At 42.7% G+C, this 12,406-nt stretch overlaps 1 protein-coding gene across 3 annotated transcripts in view; it reads left to right on the forward strand.

The window, feature by feature from the left end:
• The first annotated feature begins 3,614 nt into the window (after positions 1-3,614).
• Positions 3,615-12,406, forward strand: part of SEC24A (SEC24 homolog A, COPII coat complex component) — an 87,082-nt gene continuing 78,290 nt past the window's right edge. For 2 of the 3 annotated variants that reach the window (XM_066387977.1, XM_066387979.1), the window contains exon 1: positions 3,617-4,046. In XM_066387977.1, the coding sequence (XP_066244074.1) occupies positions 3,950-4,046 (97 nt within the window). In that variant the 5' untranslated portion in view covers positions 3,617-3,949. Of the gene's footprint in view, positions 4,047-12,406 lie in introns of all 3 variants that reach the window. The other variant, XM_066387976.1, reaches the window with a different exon arrangement.

Consider the following 12,406-nt stretch of genomic DNA (forward strand, 5'->3'; position numbering starts at 1 on the left):
TTTTTAAATGGTTAATCTTCTCCATCAGTTTTTTTATCCTCTCTGAACAGACATTGCTTAAATAGAACAAAGTTCAAAGAAGCTTGATTTAAACACATCAAACTCTTGTGCCAGAGTCAACAAACCAAGATCATTAAGGAGCTGCATAAGAGAGAAAGAAACTAATGCACGTTTGAGATGAGTTTTAAGCATTTGCCCACCCATTTGAAGAGTCACCCCGATTTTCAGTCTGACCTCAGGAAGGTTCAGTTTCTCTCTGAGGTTTTTTTTCTCATTAAAAGATTGAGAAGCTTGTGCTTGTGTATATATATATTTTCTATTTTTTTTTTTTTTTTTTTTTTTTTTTTTTTTTTTTTGCGTGCTTGTGTATATTTTTAAGTGTTCTCGGGATAATATGATTTGGGACTTTGTTATAGGGGCTATAAGATGAAAATAGTTTGACCAAAGTGTCATTTTTATCCTAAGAAGTCTTCATACTTCTAACTCGTACAAAGGACTTGTAGAATCCATACACAGCAAACATATTTTTAGTAAAGTTCTCACACAAATGATAAAATAGGGTTAGGATCAAATTTAATACTTTTGATTTCTTGCTGTTTGCTTTTCAGACCTGATACGGCAGTTTAGGTCTTGCTTATTTTGTATGTAATCTAACATTTTGCAGCAGGTATTTGATATCAAATTAAAATGTACTTCACCCTTCACAGATTTTGAAACCTTTGACAAGACATTTTAATCAACAGTACAAACCTGTAGTTTAAAGAAGGGCTTTATCATTAGCTCAAAGCAGGAAAAACCTACCTAGAGTGGAGGTAGCTAAGTTGATTAGCGAGATCATCCATCAACTATATTGACTAATCACTCCAGTTTCTATCTTCCTTTGGCCTCAAAAGTAAAAAAAAGTCTATTTGCCACCCCACCCCCCAAAATCAACAACAACAACAAAAACAAATAAAACAACCTCTAATCACTCAGAAAAGAAGTTTCTTTTTTTGTCCTGGTCCTTTGGTTCTGTGTGGTGTATGTGGGGTGGTGGTGGGGAAGTGGGAGGAAACTTTGGTTTTAGGTGCAGCTGGAGCTCAAACTTCTCTTCTCTACACATGCTTCAGCTTCATGAGTTGCGGTTTTGGTCTCTTGACACTGAGGACTCGTATTTGCACCTTCTTCCTTCCCCTGCCTTGTCAGCAACTGTGGGCAATGATAAACCAGAAGTTTAGGCTAAAAAACTTTGAGCAAATATCAACACTCTCATGAATAGATGCCAATGGCAAATAAGATATCATAGTTGTAGGCAAGTTACAAATATTGATTTAATTTAAGGGGTAGGAGAGAACAGAAAAATCTGAGGTGAAGCAGATTGCCAAAGCATTTCTTGCTTTCATTCTCTATTTGAGACCTTTCTTTTTCTCTGATTTCACACCTTTTTTTTTTTTTTTTTTTTTTTTTTGTATTTTTCTGAAGCTAGAAACAGGGAGAGACAGTCAGACAGACTCCCGCATGCGCCCGACCGGGATCCACCCGGCACGCCCACCAGGGGGCGACGCTCTGCCCACCAGGGGGCGATGCTCTGCCCCTCCGGGGCGTGGCTCTGCCACGACCAGAGCCACTCTAGCGCCTGAGGCAGAGGCCAAGGAGCCATCCCCAGCGCCCGGGCGATCTTTGCTCCAATGGAGCCTTGGCTGCGGGAGGGGAAGAGAGAGACAGAGAGGAGGGAGAGGGGGAGGGGTGGAGAAGCAAATGGGCGCTTCTCCTGTGTGCCCTGGCCGGGAATCGAACCCCGGACTTCTACACGCCAGGCCTACGCTCTACCACTGAGCCAACTGGCCAGGGCCTGATGATTTCACACCTTTCTTGAGTCTTTATAATATCCTGCCTTGATGTGTATATTTGCTTCATTATTCCACTGTAAACTGCTTAATATCAGGAACCGCATATTTATCTGTAACTCCCTACCTATATTCCACCCCCTTTGACCTGCACAGAATTTTACTTCATGCCACATTATTGTTCAAAGCCAGCAATAACTCCATAACAGTTGCAAATTAATGCCCAATTATCAACTATCTTAGGTTAGATCTTGAAGTACTCCAACTTTAACTTCCATCGTATTCCAACAAAACCTTTCTCATCTTCCCCTGGTTTCCGCAGGATCTCTTCTCTGGGCCTCAGATCTCATCAGGGCGCTCCCCCCTCACCCCCACTTCCTACACACCTATCTCAGATTTATCATTCAAACAGTACTTTGTTGGTTAGGGATCTAATAGGGGGATCCTGCCTGTTGCTGAGCATGTCTATTCTAATTTTACACAGAAATGGGGAAATAACCACAGGATAGATTCAGGGGCTTGTTGGGCCCACCATGTTACATGGATCGGAGCTAAAACTCCACTGTTGACCGTAAGTTCCTATTTTTCACTGATAGAACAGTGACATTTGGGTCTCTAGGACTTAGTGTTAGGTTAGAAACAAGGTCCAGTATTCCCTGAAAAGTCTGGTTATTTCTCTTTATTCAAAGTAGTCACCATGGTCAACAGCCATTTGTCCTGTGGATGAAAAAGGGGCCACATTTAAACCTGACAAGTTCACGGGAGGCCTGCAGAGCAAGCTTTACAAACGCGGAGACCTAAAGTCACCATATAGGACTGTTGGCAGGGAAAGGGCACCAGGTGTTAGACCTGTGGAGTCAGACCCCACTTTCTTGGTTCAGCAACCTAGGTACTTCAGTTCTGGCTAAGAAAGAATTTAGAACCGAGACTCAAACTAGAAAGTTAGACAGTCACAGAGGTAGAAAAAGTGAGTGTATAAGGAATGGGCTCAGGAAACAAGTTACAGAGGCAAAAGGTAGGGCCCTTGTAGCTAAAGAGAAAGAGAGAGGCAAGGAAACCGCGCCTGGAAGAATGGGCTGGGGAAAGGCTCCATAGAGAAAGTCGCCCAGAAAGGAAGTTTGAATGTTTTACCTTTCTGTAAACCCAGACGAGGAAATAAAACTGCCATTTAAACGTACTATTCAATGTACTGTTAATGAACTTTAGTGTGACTATGCTATGAATCAGAGTTTCAAAATTAAAATTACTTCTGAATCCTCAGGTCAAAAAGCAAAGGCCTCCCCTACGGTGATTACACTTTTAATACACGTACATAATTTTTTTAAATACACGTACAAAATTAACCACCTCTTCTAAAATTTAGCCTTACAATTTACACCTGGAATATGATGACAAAATGTAGAATGAACTAAGGCGATGAACATTAATCGGTTCAGCTACCAGAGATATAGTCTTGATGGAAGACGATGATGTTTGTAGTTTCAGGTCATCTTCACAAAAACCCGAGGAGATGAGCTGTCAGTCCCGCTCCACGAAAGCGAACAGTGAAGCCCTGATTACGCTAAGGTTCCAGCCTTGCTGGCAAGATGACGTTTACGACGGCAGGGATTTCCGTAGCGGTGACACACACCACTTCCGGCCGGTGGCGAAAGTCAGTGACGTGGCAAGGGAGGCCGAGCATGGTCCTTACGGCTCGGACACCCGGAGCTGTCAGGTGCCCTCTGGGCAGCTCCGCGGGGAGGACACCTACTGCGGTAGCAGCCGCTAGCCCAGAGCCGGAAGTGCCACGTGTCCCGATTGCGCCTGCGCGGCCGCCGGCTGACAGACACTTCCGGCGGGGCCTCTCTCATCTCTTCTTGGCTGCCTCCTTCCAGCCAGACGTTCTAGGTCCCACGGGCCTGTCTCCGTACTCTCAGCTCGCAGGCCAACCCGTGGCCGCCAGTGGGCCCGGGGGTATGCGGCGCCAGGCCTAGGGCTTGATGCGCCGCCCTCTCTCCTCCTCGCCTTCAGTCCTAAGTCGTTAGTTCTTTCCCTCAGCTTCCAGCAGTCATCTTTTCACCTCTTCGCTAGGCGCTGTCGCGGATCCCGGGCAGCCCTTTCCAACCCCGATAACCACCGTCGTCATGTCCCAGCCGGGGATACCTGCCTTCGGCAGCACCCTGACCAGCCTCCAGGCCCAGAATGGGGCTGCCTCGGCCTCGGGGTCTCCCTACACCAACGGTAGGTGCCGCTCGGGAGCGGGGAGGGCGCAGTCTGGGCCTGGGGCTCGAGCTGAACTTTGGTTGCTGCCGCCGCCTGAGGCGAGAGGCGGAGAGGGTGACCTCCCGATATGGGTCTGGAGCTGGTGGCGGTGGGCGGCTGGGCCGTGGAGACCGCGGCCAGTATGTTTCATATATGTTTTTTATTTATTCATTTGTTCAGCAAACAGTTCATAAGCGCTTGCTGTAAGCAGCGCGCTGGTATACCTGGGTGAAAATAGCTTCGGTCCCGTACCGCAGAACTCGCATACCCAGCTCAGAGTTGTTTGTGTGCCTCCCTACAACGCGCCACCTCACCCATCTTCCCGAGAGCAGAGTTTGCGGTCGGATTCATTTCGGTCCCACAGAGCCTGCAGTGGGATGGAGTCATATTCACTGTCTGACTTAGCGGAGATGAATGAATGATTGTGCTTTAAGAAGATGCTTTTCAGATCTTTCCCAGAACCTTCCTAGAACTGTGTTTAGGCCACCTGTTCAGTTTTTCTACTTTAGAAGAACCACTAGAGGGGAGGACCTTCTTTTTGATTCCAGAGGTCTTTACATGGAAAGGGGCTGGACACAATTCTCCAAACCTGACTAGAGAATGCATGCGGCACTATAATTTGTCATTTGGTGTGAGATTGTCTTATAATTTTTTACGTCTTCTAGATTTTAAAAATTGTCCTGTCCTGTGGTTTTATTGTAATTGTTATTATTTTTTTTTATCAAGACATACTTTTTTTTTTTTGTATTTTTCTGAAGCTGGAAACCGGGAGAGACAGTCAGACAGACTCCCGCATGCGCCCGACCGGGATCCACCCGGCACGCCCACCAGGGGCGATGCTCTGCCCACCAGGGGGCGATGCTCTGCCCCTCCGGAGCGTCGCTCTGCCGCGACCAGAGCCACTCTAGTGCCTGGGGGAGAGGCCAAGGAGCCATCCCCAGCGCCCGGGCCATCTTTGCTCCAATGGAGCCTCGGCTGCGGGAGGGGAAGAGAGAGACAGAGAGGAAGGAGGGGGGGGGGTGGAGAAGCAAATGGGCGCTTCTCCTATGTGCCCTGGCCGGAATCGAACCCGGGTCCCCCGCACGCCAGGCCGATGCTCTACGCTGAGCCAACCGGCCAGGGCAAGACATACTTTTTATTTCACATTTCAATATCTCTGACATCAGCGTGCATCTCCAGATTGATGGCATTTTGCATTTAGAGTAGGCATTTTTTTCTATCCAGGCAGTACAGAAAATAATAGATCATTTTATGATGGAGGGTATTTTCAATGTGATGAAATACAGCAATAACAATAGTAGTGAGTATTGTGTCTCAGTTGTCTTCTAAGTACTTTGTACCCATTAACAGTTTTTAAAAAGATTTTATAATTGTTATAATAAGGACAGATTGTCTGCCAGCTTGCCAAGTTACCAATTTACCTATAAATCTCTGGTTCATAAAAACAAAACTAGAATAGTAATAAAATACTTAAATTGGCCATTGGAATCTAAAATTGCTCTGAAGTTCAAGAATATATCCAATGACTAAAATAGCTAATTTATTATTTTTAGAGAAGATTACTGTCTGTTTTACAAAGAAGGCTCTAAAAGACTTTTAAGAATGTGAGTGGGCAAGAGCAAGAATAAGTGGGGGTAAGCACTGAAATGATGTTAAATTGAATCAATTATTCTTTCTCAAATTTATGGTAACATTGTGTAAACTACATTTATTTTAGACTACTTACTAACATTTACACTGGGGATGAAATAATTTTAAGAAATTCACTTTAGGATAAAAAAACTTAAGATGTCATATAGCTATTGCTTTTTCTTATAATCTATAAATTGCAATTATACATGCACTTTAAATGGTAGATCCTGCAAATATGCTTGTAAGCTTACATGAAGGTATAGTTTTATTAATTTTGAAATGTCACAGTAATTCAGCCAATGTAATATGCTGTATTGGAGATGTTGTCACTATGTTGATTTGATCCAGTCCAACAGACACTTGTTGCATACCTTCTAAGCTCTCTGTCCTTGGGAAAGTAAAGCCCAAGGTCCAGTCCCCTCCTTGTACACAGGTTGCCCAGAGACAAATGGGGATTCACATAGGGAAGGAATAATAGAACTGTATAATACATGCCTTTTAAAAGATATAAGTAACAGTTTTTTTATAAGCCCGATTTCTAAAGTTTTTTTGTAGAAGTAGTCTAAGTGAAATGGCTAATGTTCTATATTGGGTTTCTTTTTTGTGCATCCCAGTAATAGAGTATGCATGTGGTGGAGAATTGGAGGGGAGGGTATTTCTCTAGAGGGTGAAAAGAAAGTTCAATGTTAGAATGTAATTTTTTGGTTCAATTATTGCTGCTTAAATATTCTATTGAATACTCTTAAGCTTTAGATTTAATGTAGTAGCTTCCTTAAATTGCTTATTACAATTCAGTTGGGTCTTCAGATATTTTTAGATTGTAATCAAAAGGCCAAACTTAGGATATGTATAACCTTATCCACAGGAGTTATATTCCAATGGATGTCTGAAACTGCAGATGTTACTGAATCCTATCTATGCCATGTTTTTTCCTGTACATATGTACCTATGATAAATTTTAATTTGTGCATTAGGCACAGTAAGTTATATGAATATGGTCTCTCTCAAACTAACTTGTACTGTACTTACCCTTCTTTTTTCTGATGATGTGAGATGATACAATGCTTATGTAAGATGAAGTGAGGTACTCAGAACAGCATGCAATTTAAAACTTATTGTTTATTTCTGGAATTTTCCATTTAATATTTTCCGACCATAGTTGACCAAAGGTACCTGAAACTGCAGAAGGCAAAACTGTGAATAAGGGGAACTACTTTAATCATCTTTTTAAAAAAAAATAATTTTGTTTATTTTTATTTTTCTTAAGTGAGAAGTGGGGAGGCAGAGAGACAAACTCCCACATGCTCCTGGACCAGGATCCGCCCGGCAAGCCCCCTATGGGACAGTGCTCTGCCCATTTGGGGCTGTTGCTCAGCAACCGAGCTATTTTAGCACTTGAGGTGAGGCCATGGAGCCATCCTCAGCTCTGTGTCTAACTTGCTCCAACTGAGCCATTACTGCGAGAGGGGAAGAGAGATATAGAGAGAGAAAAGGAGGAGGGGTAGGGGTGAAGAAGCAGACCATCGCTTCTGCTGTGTGCCCTGATTGGGAATCATACCTGGGACATCCACTGGCTGTGCTGATGCTCTACCATTGAGCCAACTGGTCAAGGCCATAATCAGTTTGTTTGTTTTTTCTCATTTTTCTGAAGCTGGAAACAGGGAGAGACAGTCTGACAGACTCCCGCATGTGCCCGACCGGGATCCACCCGGCGCGCCCACCAGGGGCGACGCTCTGCCCACCAGGGGGCGATGCTCTGCCCATCCTGGGCGTCACCATGTTGCGACCAGAGCCACTCTAGCACCTGAGGCAGAGGCCACAGAGCCATCCCCAGCGCCCGGGCCATCTTTGCTCCAATGGAGCGTTGGCTGCGGGAGGGGAAGAGAGAGACAGAGAGGAAAGCGCGGCGGAGGGGTGGAGAAGCAAATGGGCGCTTCTCCTGTGTGCCCTGGCCGGGAATCGAACCCGGGTCCTCCGCACGCTAGGCCGACGCTCTACCGCTGAGCCAACCGGCCAGGGCCATAATCAGTTTTTACATTTTTCTATAACTTGCTTTCATATTATATTGTGTCATTATATTACAGAATCCCTCACATAAAGAGACCTTTTTTTCTGTGGTGGATTGTAACACTGCGTTACAATTTAAAATTGTCGAGACAGATTTTTCTAGGTCTCTGTATAGATTTGTATACACATATTTCCTTTGCAAAAATTGATAGTGAAACTGAAAAGACTACTTAAACTGGCACATCTTCATCTGATAACCTTGTAATAAGGTTAAAGGCAAATCATGCTTTTTACTGTTAATTAGCTGATTTATTTTAACTATTTGAATCCATTTGCCAAGGCAGTTAGAAACTATGGTTTTATTAAATTTATTTTGTTAACATTTATGTAATACTCATTTTTCCTATTTAGAGTAAAAGTGAGAGCCCTGGACGGTTGGCTCAGTGGTAGAGCGTTGGCTACGTGTGTGGAAGTCCTGGGTTCGATTCCCGGTCAGGGCACACAGGAGAAGTGCCCATCTGCTTCTCCACCCCTCCCCCTCTCCTTCCTCTCTGTCTCTCTCTTCCCTTCCCGTAGCCAAGGTTTCATTGGAGCAAAGTTGGCCCGGGTGCTGAAGATGGCTCCACAGCCTCTGCCTCAGGTGCTAGAATGGCTCAGATTGTAGCGGAGCAATGCCCCAGATGGGCAGAGCATCGCCCCCTAGTGGGCTTGCTGGGTGGACCCTGGTCGGGCCAATGCGGGAGTCTATCTGACTGCCTCCCTGCTCCTAACTTAAGAAAAATACAAACAAAAAAAAGAGAAGAATATTTTCAACCCTCTCTCCCATTATGTTGTAATTTTATAAAATAATATCTGATTTGCCTCTGGACTAGAAAACCTATGAGGGCAAGATTATCTGCTTTTGTGCATCATCTTCTCTCCAGCTCCCCACATGGTATCTAGCACATTTTAGGAATTAACAGTTTTATTGAATGAAAGTTTTAGATTTGCGTATTTTGTAATTTAGGGCACTAAACACGTATTGACTTACTCATTGTGAGATTAGAGCTCACTTCCAACTTTTTTTTTCCTGGTGAATTTTTCTGTGGATTTTTGCACAATATTATAAGCTAAAACTCAATAGATACGTGTGTAAGGAGGTTTGATTATCAGTTTAAAGGCTAGACTTGTACTCATCTCTATTTTAGGCATGATAGAAATGTAGATCTCTTTTAGTTTCACTAAGATCTAAACCATGTTTATGATTGTGTATTTAATATAGGAAAGTTTTAGTCATGATCGAAGCAAGCTGTGAATAAAATTGACATATGAACTATAACAGTGGTTTTTAACCTTTTTATTGGGGAATGGTGACCTAGCTGGCTGGAAACAGAAACACCTAATGAATAGTTTTATCTTACCTGCATAACAGTGCAACACAGTACAAACTGGTGCTTGATTTCCAAACCCCACAGGTACAATGCATTGAATGTTACCTAAGTTTGTCTAAATGCTTTTTGTCTATTGCATCTGATTTGGATATTCTGTACACAGTGCAAAAGGTTGTTCAAAGGAGCTTACAAATTCCAAAGATATCTAAGACAACTTAAATAGTATTTTCATTGATGATACAGGCTGGTAAGTGGCAGCGACCCTGAGCATAAGCAAATTTAAGATCATTGGATCTATTATCTTACAGCATCAGGGTGGTTAATTCTTTGGTGGACCTACGTGAAATTTCTCATGGACTGGTGGTTGAAAAACACTAATCTGTAACACTGATTGTTGTAGCCGAGTTCCTTTTAATGTTTTCAGGGGACAAGTAACTTTGGACTCCCATATGACTCTTTGCATATCTCTATTAGAATTTATGGCATTGAGCTCTTTTTTTGTCTCTGCTGATACACTGGAAGCTCCTGAAAAACATACTGAGGTGAGTGGTAAAGCAACTAGCTCAAGGTCATGCAGCTAATGACTTAGATTTGTGGAACCTAGATTTAAATCTAGGCAGTCTTACTTAACCACTCTTATTGAATTTATCTGATTGTTATCTCTGAATCCCAGGACCTAGCACCTTGAATTAGTGCCTGAATCAAGGATTTCTTTGGTTTCTTTATGTGGATACATATAATTACAATAAATATTTAGTCTATTTTTTGAAACTGCAACCTAACTTATTTAGATTATAATTAATACATGACTTGATCCTAATTTTTCTTACAAAAAAATTTTTTCCCCTCTTTTATTGACTTTATTGTGGTGACACTGGTTAACAAAATTATACAGCTTTTGGGTGCACAATTCCACAACAGATCATCTGTACACTGTGTTGTGTATTCACCACCCAAGTCATAATTTTTCTTAGTATTTAGTTTATTTCTTTGCAATTTCAACATCACATTTCGACCTGTAGTGGTGCAGTAGATAACGTGTGCAGTAGATAGAGTGGATTTATCTCACCTCTGTCTCAGGAGATATTTAGTAAAATGTGTTTTTTCTTTTCTTTTTTTTTTTACAGAGACAGAGAGAGGGATAGATAGGGACAGACAGACAGGAACAGAGAGAGAGGAGAAGCATCAATCATTAGTTTTTCATTGCGACACCTTAGTTGTTCATTGATTGCTTTCTCATATTTGCCCTGACCACGGGGCTACAGCAGACCGAGTAACCCCTTGCTCGAGCCAGCGACCTTGGGTCCAGGCTGGTGAGCTTTTGCTCAAACCAGATGAGCCTGCGCTCAAGCTGGTGACCTCGGGGACTCGAACCTGGTCCTCTGCATCCCAGTCCAACGCTCCATCCACTGCGCCACTGCCTGGACAGGCTGAAATGTTTTTTCAATCGGAATAATAGAAGGTTCCTTAATCGTTTGTAATAAAGTGAACAATTAGCCTAAATATAGGATCAGTCTTTAACTAAATGAAAGACTAGGAAAAAAAGATTAGTTCAGATTAAATAATTTGGTTTACTGGTAACAGAAATATCAATGAGTGTTGCAATTGGTTAAGAACACAAATACATGTTTCTTAGATGATGGCAGTAGCAAACATTTATTGTAGGGGTAGTCAACCTTCTTATACCTACCGCCCACTTTTGTATCTCTGTTAGTAGTAAAATTTTCTAGCCACCTACCAGTTCCACAGTAATGGTGATTTATAAAGTAGGGAAGTAACTTTACTTTATAAAATTTATAAAGCAGAGTTACAGCAAGTTAAAGCATATAATAATAACTTACCAAGTACTTTATGTTGGATTTTTGTTAAGTTTGGCAGAATAAATCTTTATAATAAACAACTTACTATAGTTAAATCTATCTTTTATTTATACTTTGGTTGCTCCGCTACCGCCTACCATGAAAGCTGGAGTGCCCACTAGTGGGCGGTAGGGACCAGGTTGACTACCATTGATTTATTGAGTACTAACTATATGAGAAACACCATTATAAACATTTCACCTAAATCTCATTCACATTGTATTAGTTTTCTACTGTTGCTGTAACAAATTACCACAAACTTAGTGGCTTTAAACAACACAAATTAAACCATCCTATAGTTCTGGAGGTCCAAACTCTGAAATAGGTCATCAGGGCTATGTTCCCAGTTGGAGGCTATAGCAAAGAATATGGTTTTTTATCTTTTCCACCTTTTGGAGGTTATATTTGTTCCTTGGCTCATGGCCCCCAAATAGTCTTCAAAGCCAGCAATGCCCTTTCAAGTCTTTCTCACCTAGTGTCACTGACCCTTATTCTCCTGCTTTCCTTTTTTACCCTTGTTACTACATTGGGCCTACCTGTCTTCCCCACTCAAAGTCATTTGATTAGCAATTGTAAGTCCATTGGCAGCCTGAATTCCTTTTTTTGCCATTAAACTAACAGATCATAGGTTCTAAGGATAAGGACGTGGACATATTTGGGGGGTCATTTTTCTGCCTACCATACACATCAACACTGTAGTTTAGGTACTATTACTATTCCCATTCTATAGATGAAGCTGAGGTCTATAAAGGTTAAATATCTTGCTCAAGGACAATTACTAAATTTCAAGGCCAGAATTTGATCTCAGTTGTTCTAGTCTGTGCTCTTTAATTTATTTTTTTTGTTTGTTTTGTTTTCTTTTTTTTTTTTTTTTCATTTTTCTGAAGCTGGAAACAGGGAGAGACAGTCAGACAGACTCCCGCATGCGCCCGACCAGGATCCACCCGGCACGCCCACCAGGGGCGACGCTCTGCCCACCAGGCGGCGATGCTCTGCCCCTCCTGGGCGTCGCCATGGTGCGACCAGAGCCACTCTAGCGCCTGAGGCAGAGGCCACAGAGCCATCCCCAGCGCCCGGGCCATCTTTGCTCCAATGGAGCCTTGGCTGCGGGAGGGGAAGAGAGAGACAGAGAGGGAAAGCGCGGCGGAGGGGTGGAGAAGCAAATGGGAGCTTCTCCTGTGTGCCCTGGCCGGGAATTGAACCCGGGTCCTCCGCACGCTAGGCCGACGCTCTACCGCTGAGCCAACCGGCCAGGGCATAAAATAAGTTTTTAATAAATGGAGAGATATACCATATGTCTGAATGGGAAAAGTGTTCTATTGTAAAAATGTCAACAATCCAAAATTAATATATAAATCAAATGTAATTTCATTCAACATTTCAATTTAAAAAATTATTTTTTATTTTTTTAGAGAGAGAGAGAACCAGAGACAGGGACAGAAAGGGAGAGATATGAGAAGCATCAACTCCT

The sequence above is a fragment of the Saccopteryx leptura genome, chromosome 6 (genome assembly GCF_036850995.1).
Source record: "Saccopteryx leptura isolate mSacLep1 chromosome 6, mSacLep1_pri_phased_curated, whole genome shotgun sequence".
NCBI lineage: Eukaryota > Metazoa > Chordata > Mammalia > Chiroptera > Emballonuridae > Saccopteryx > Saccopteryx leptura.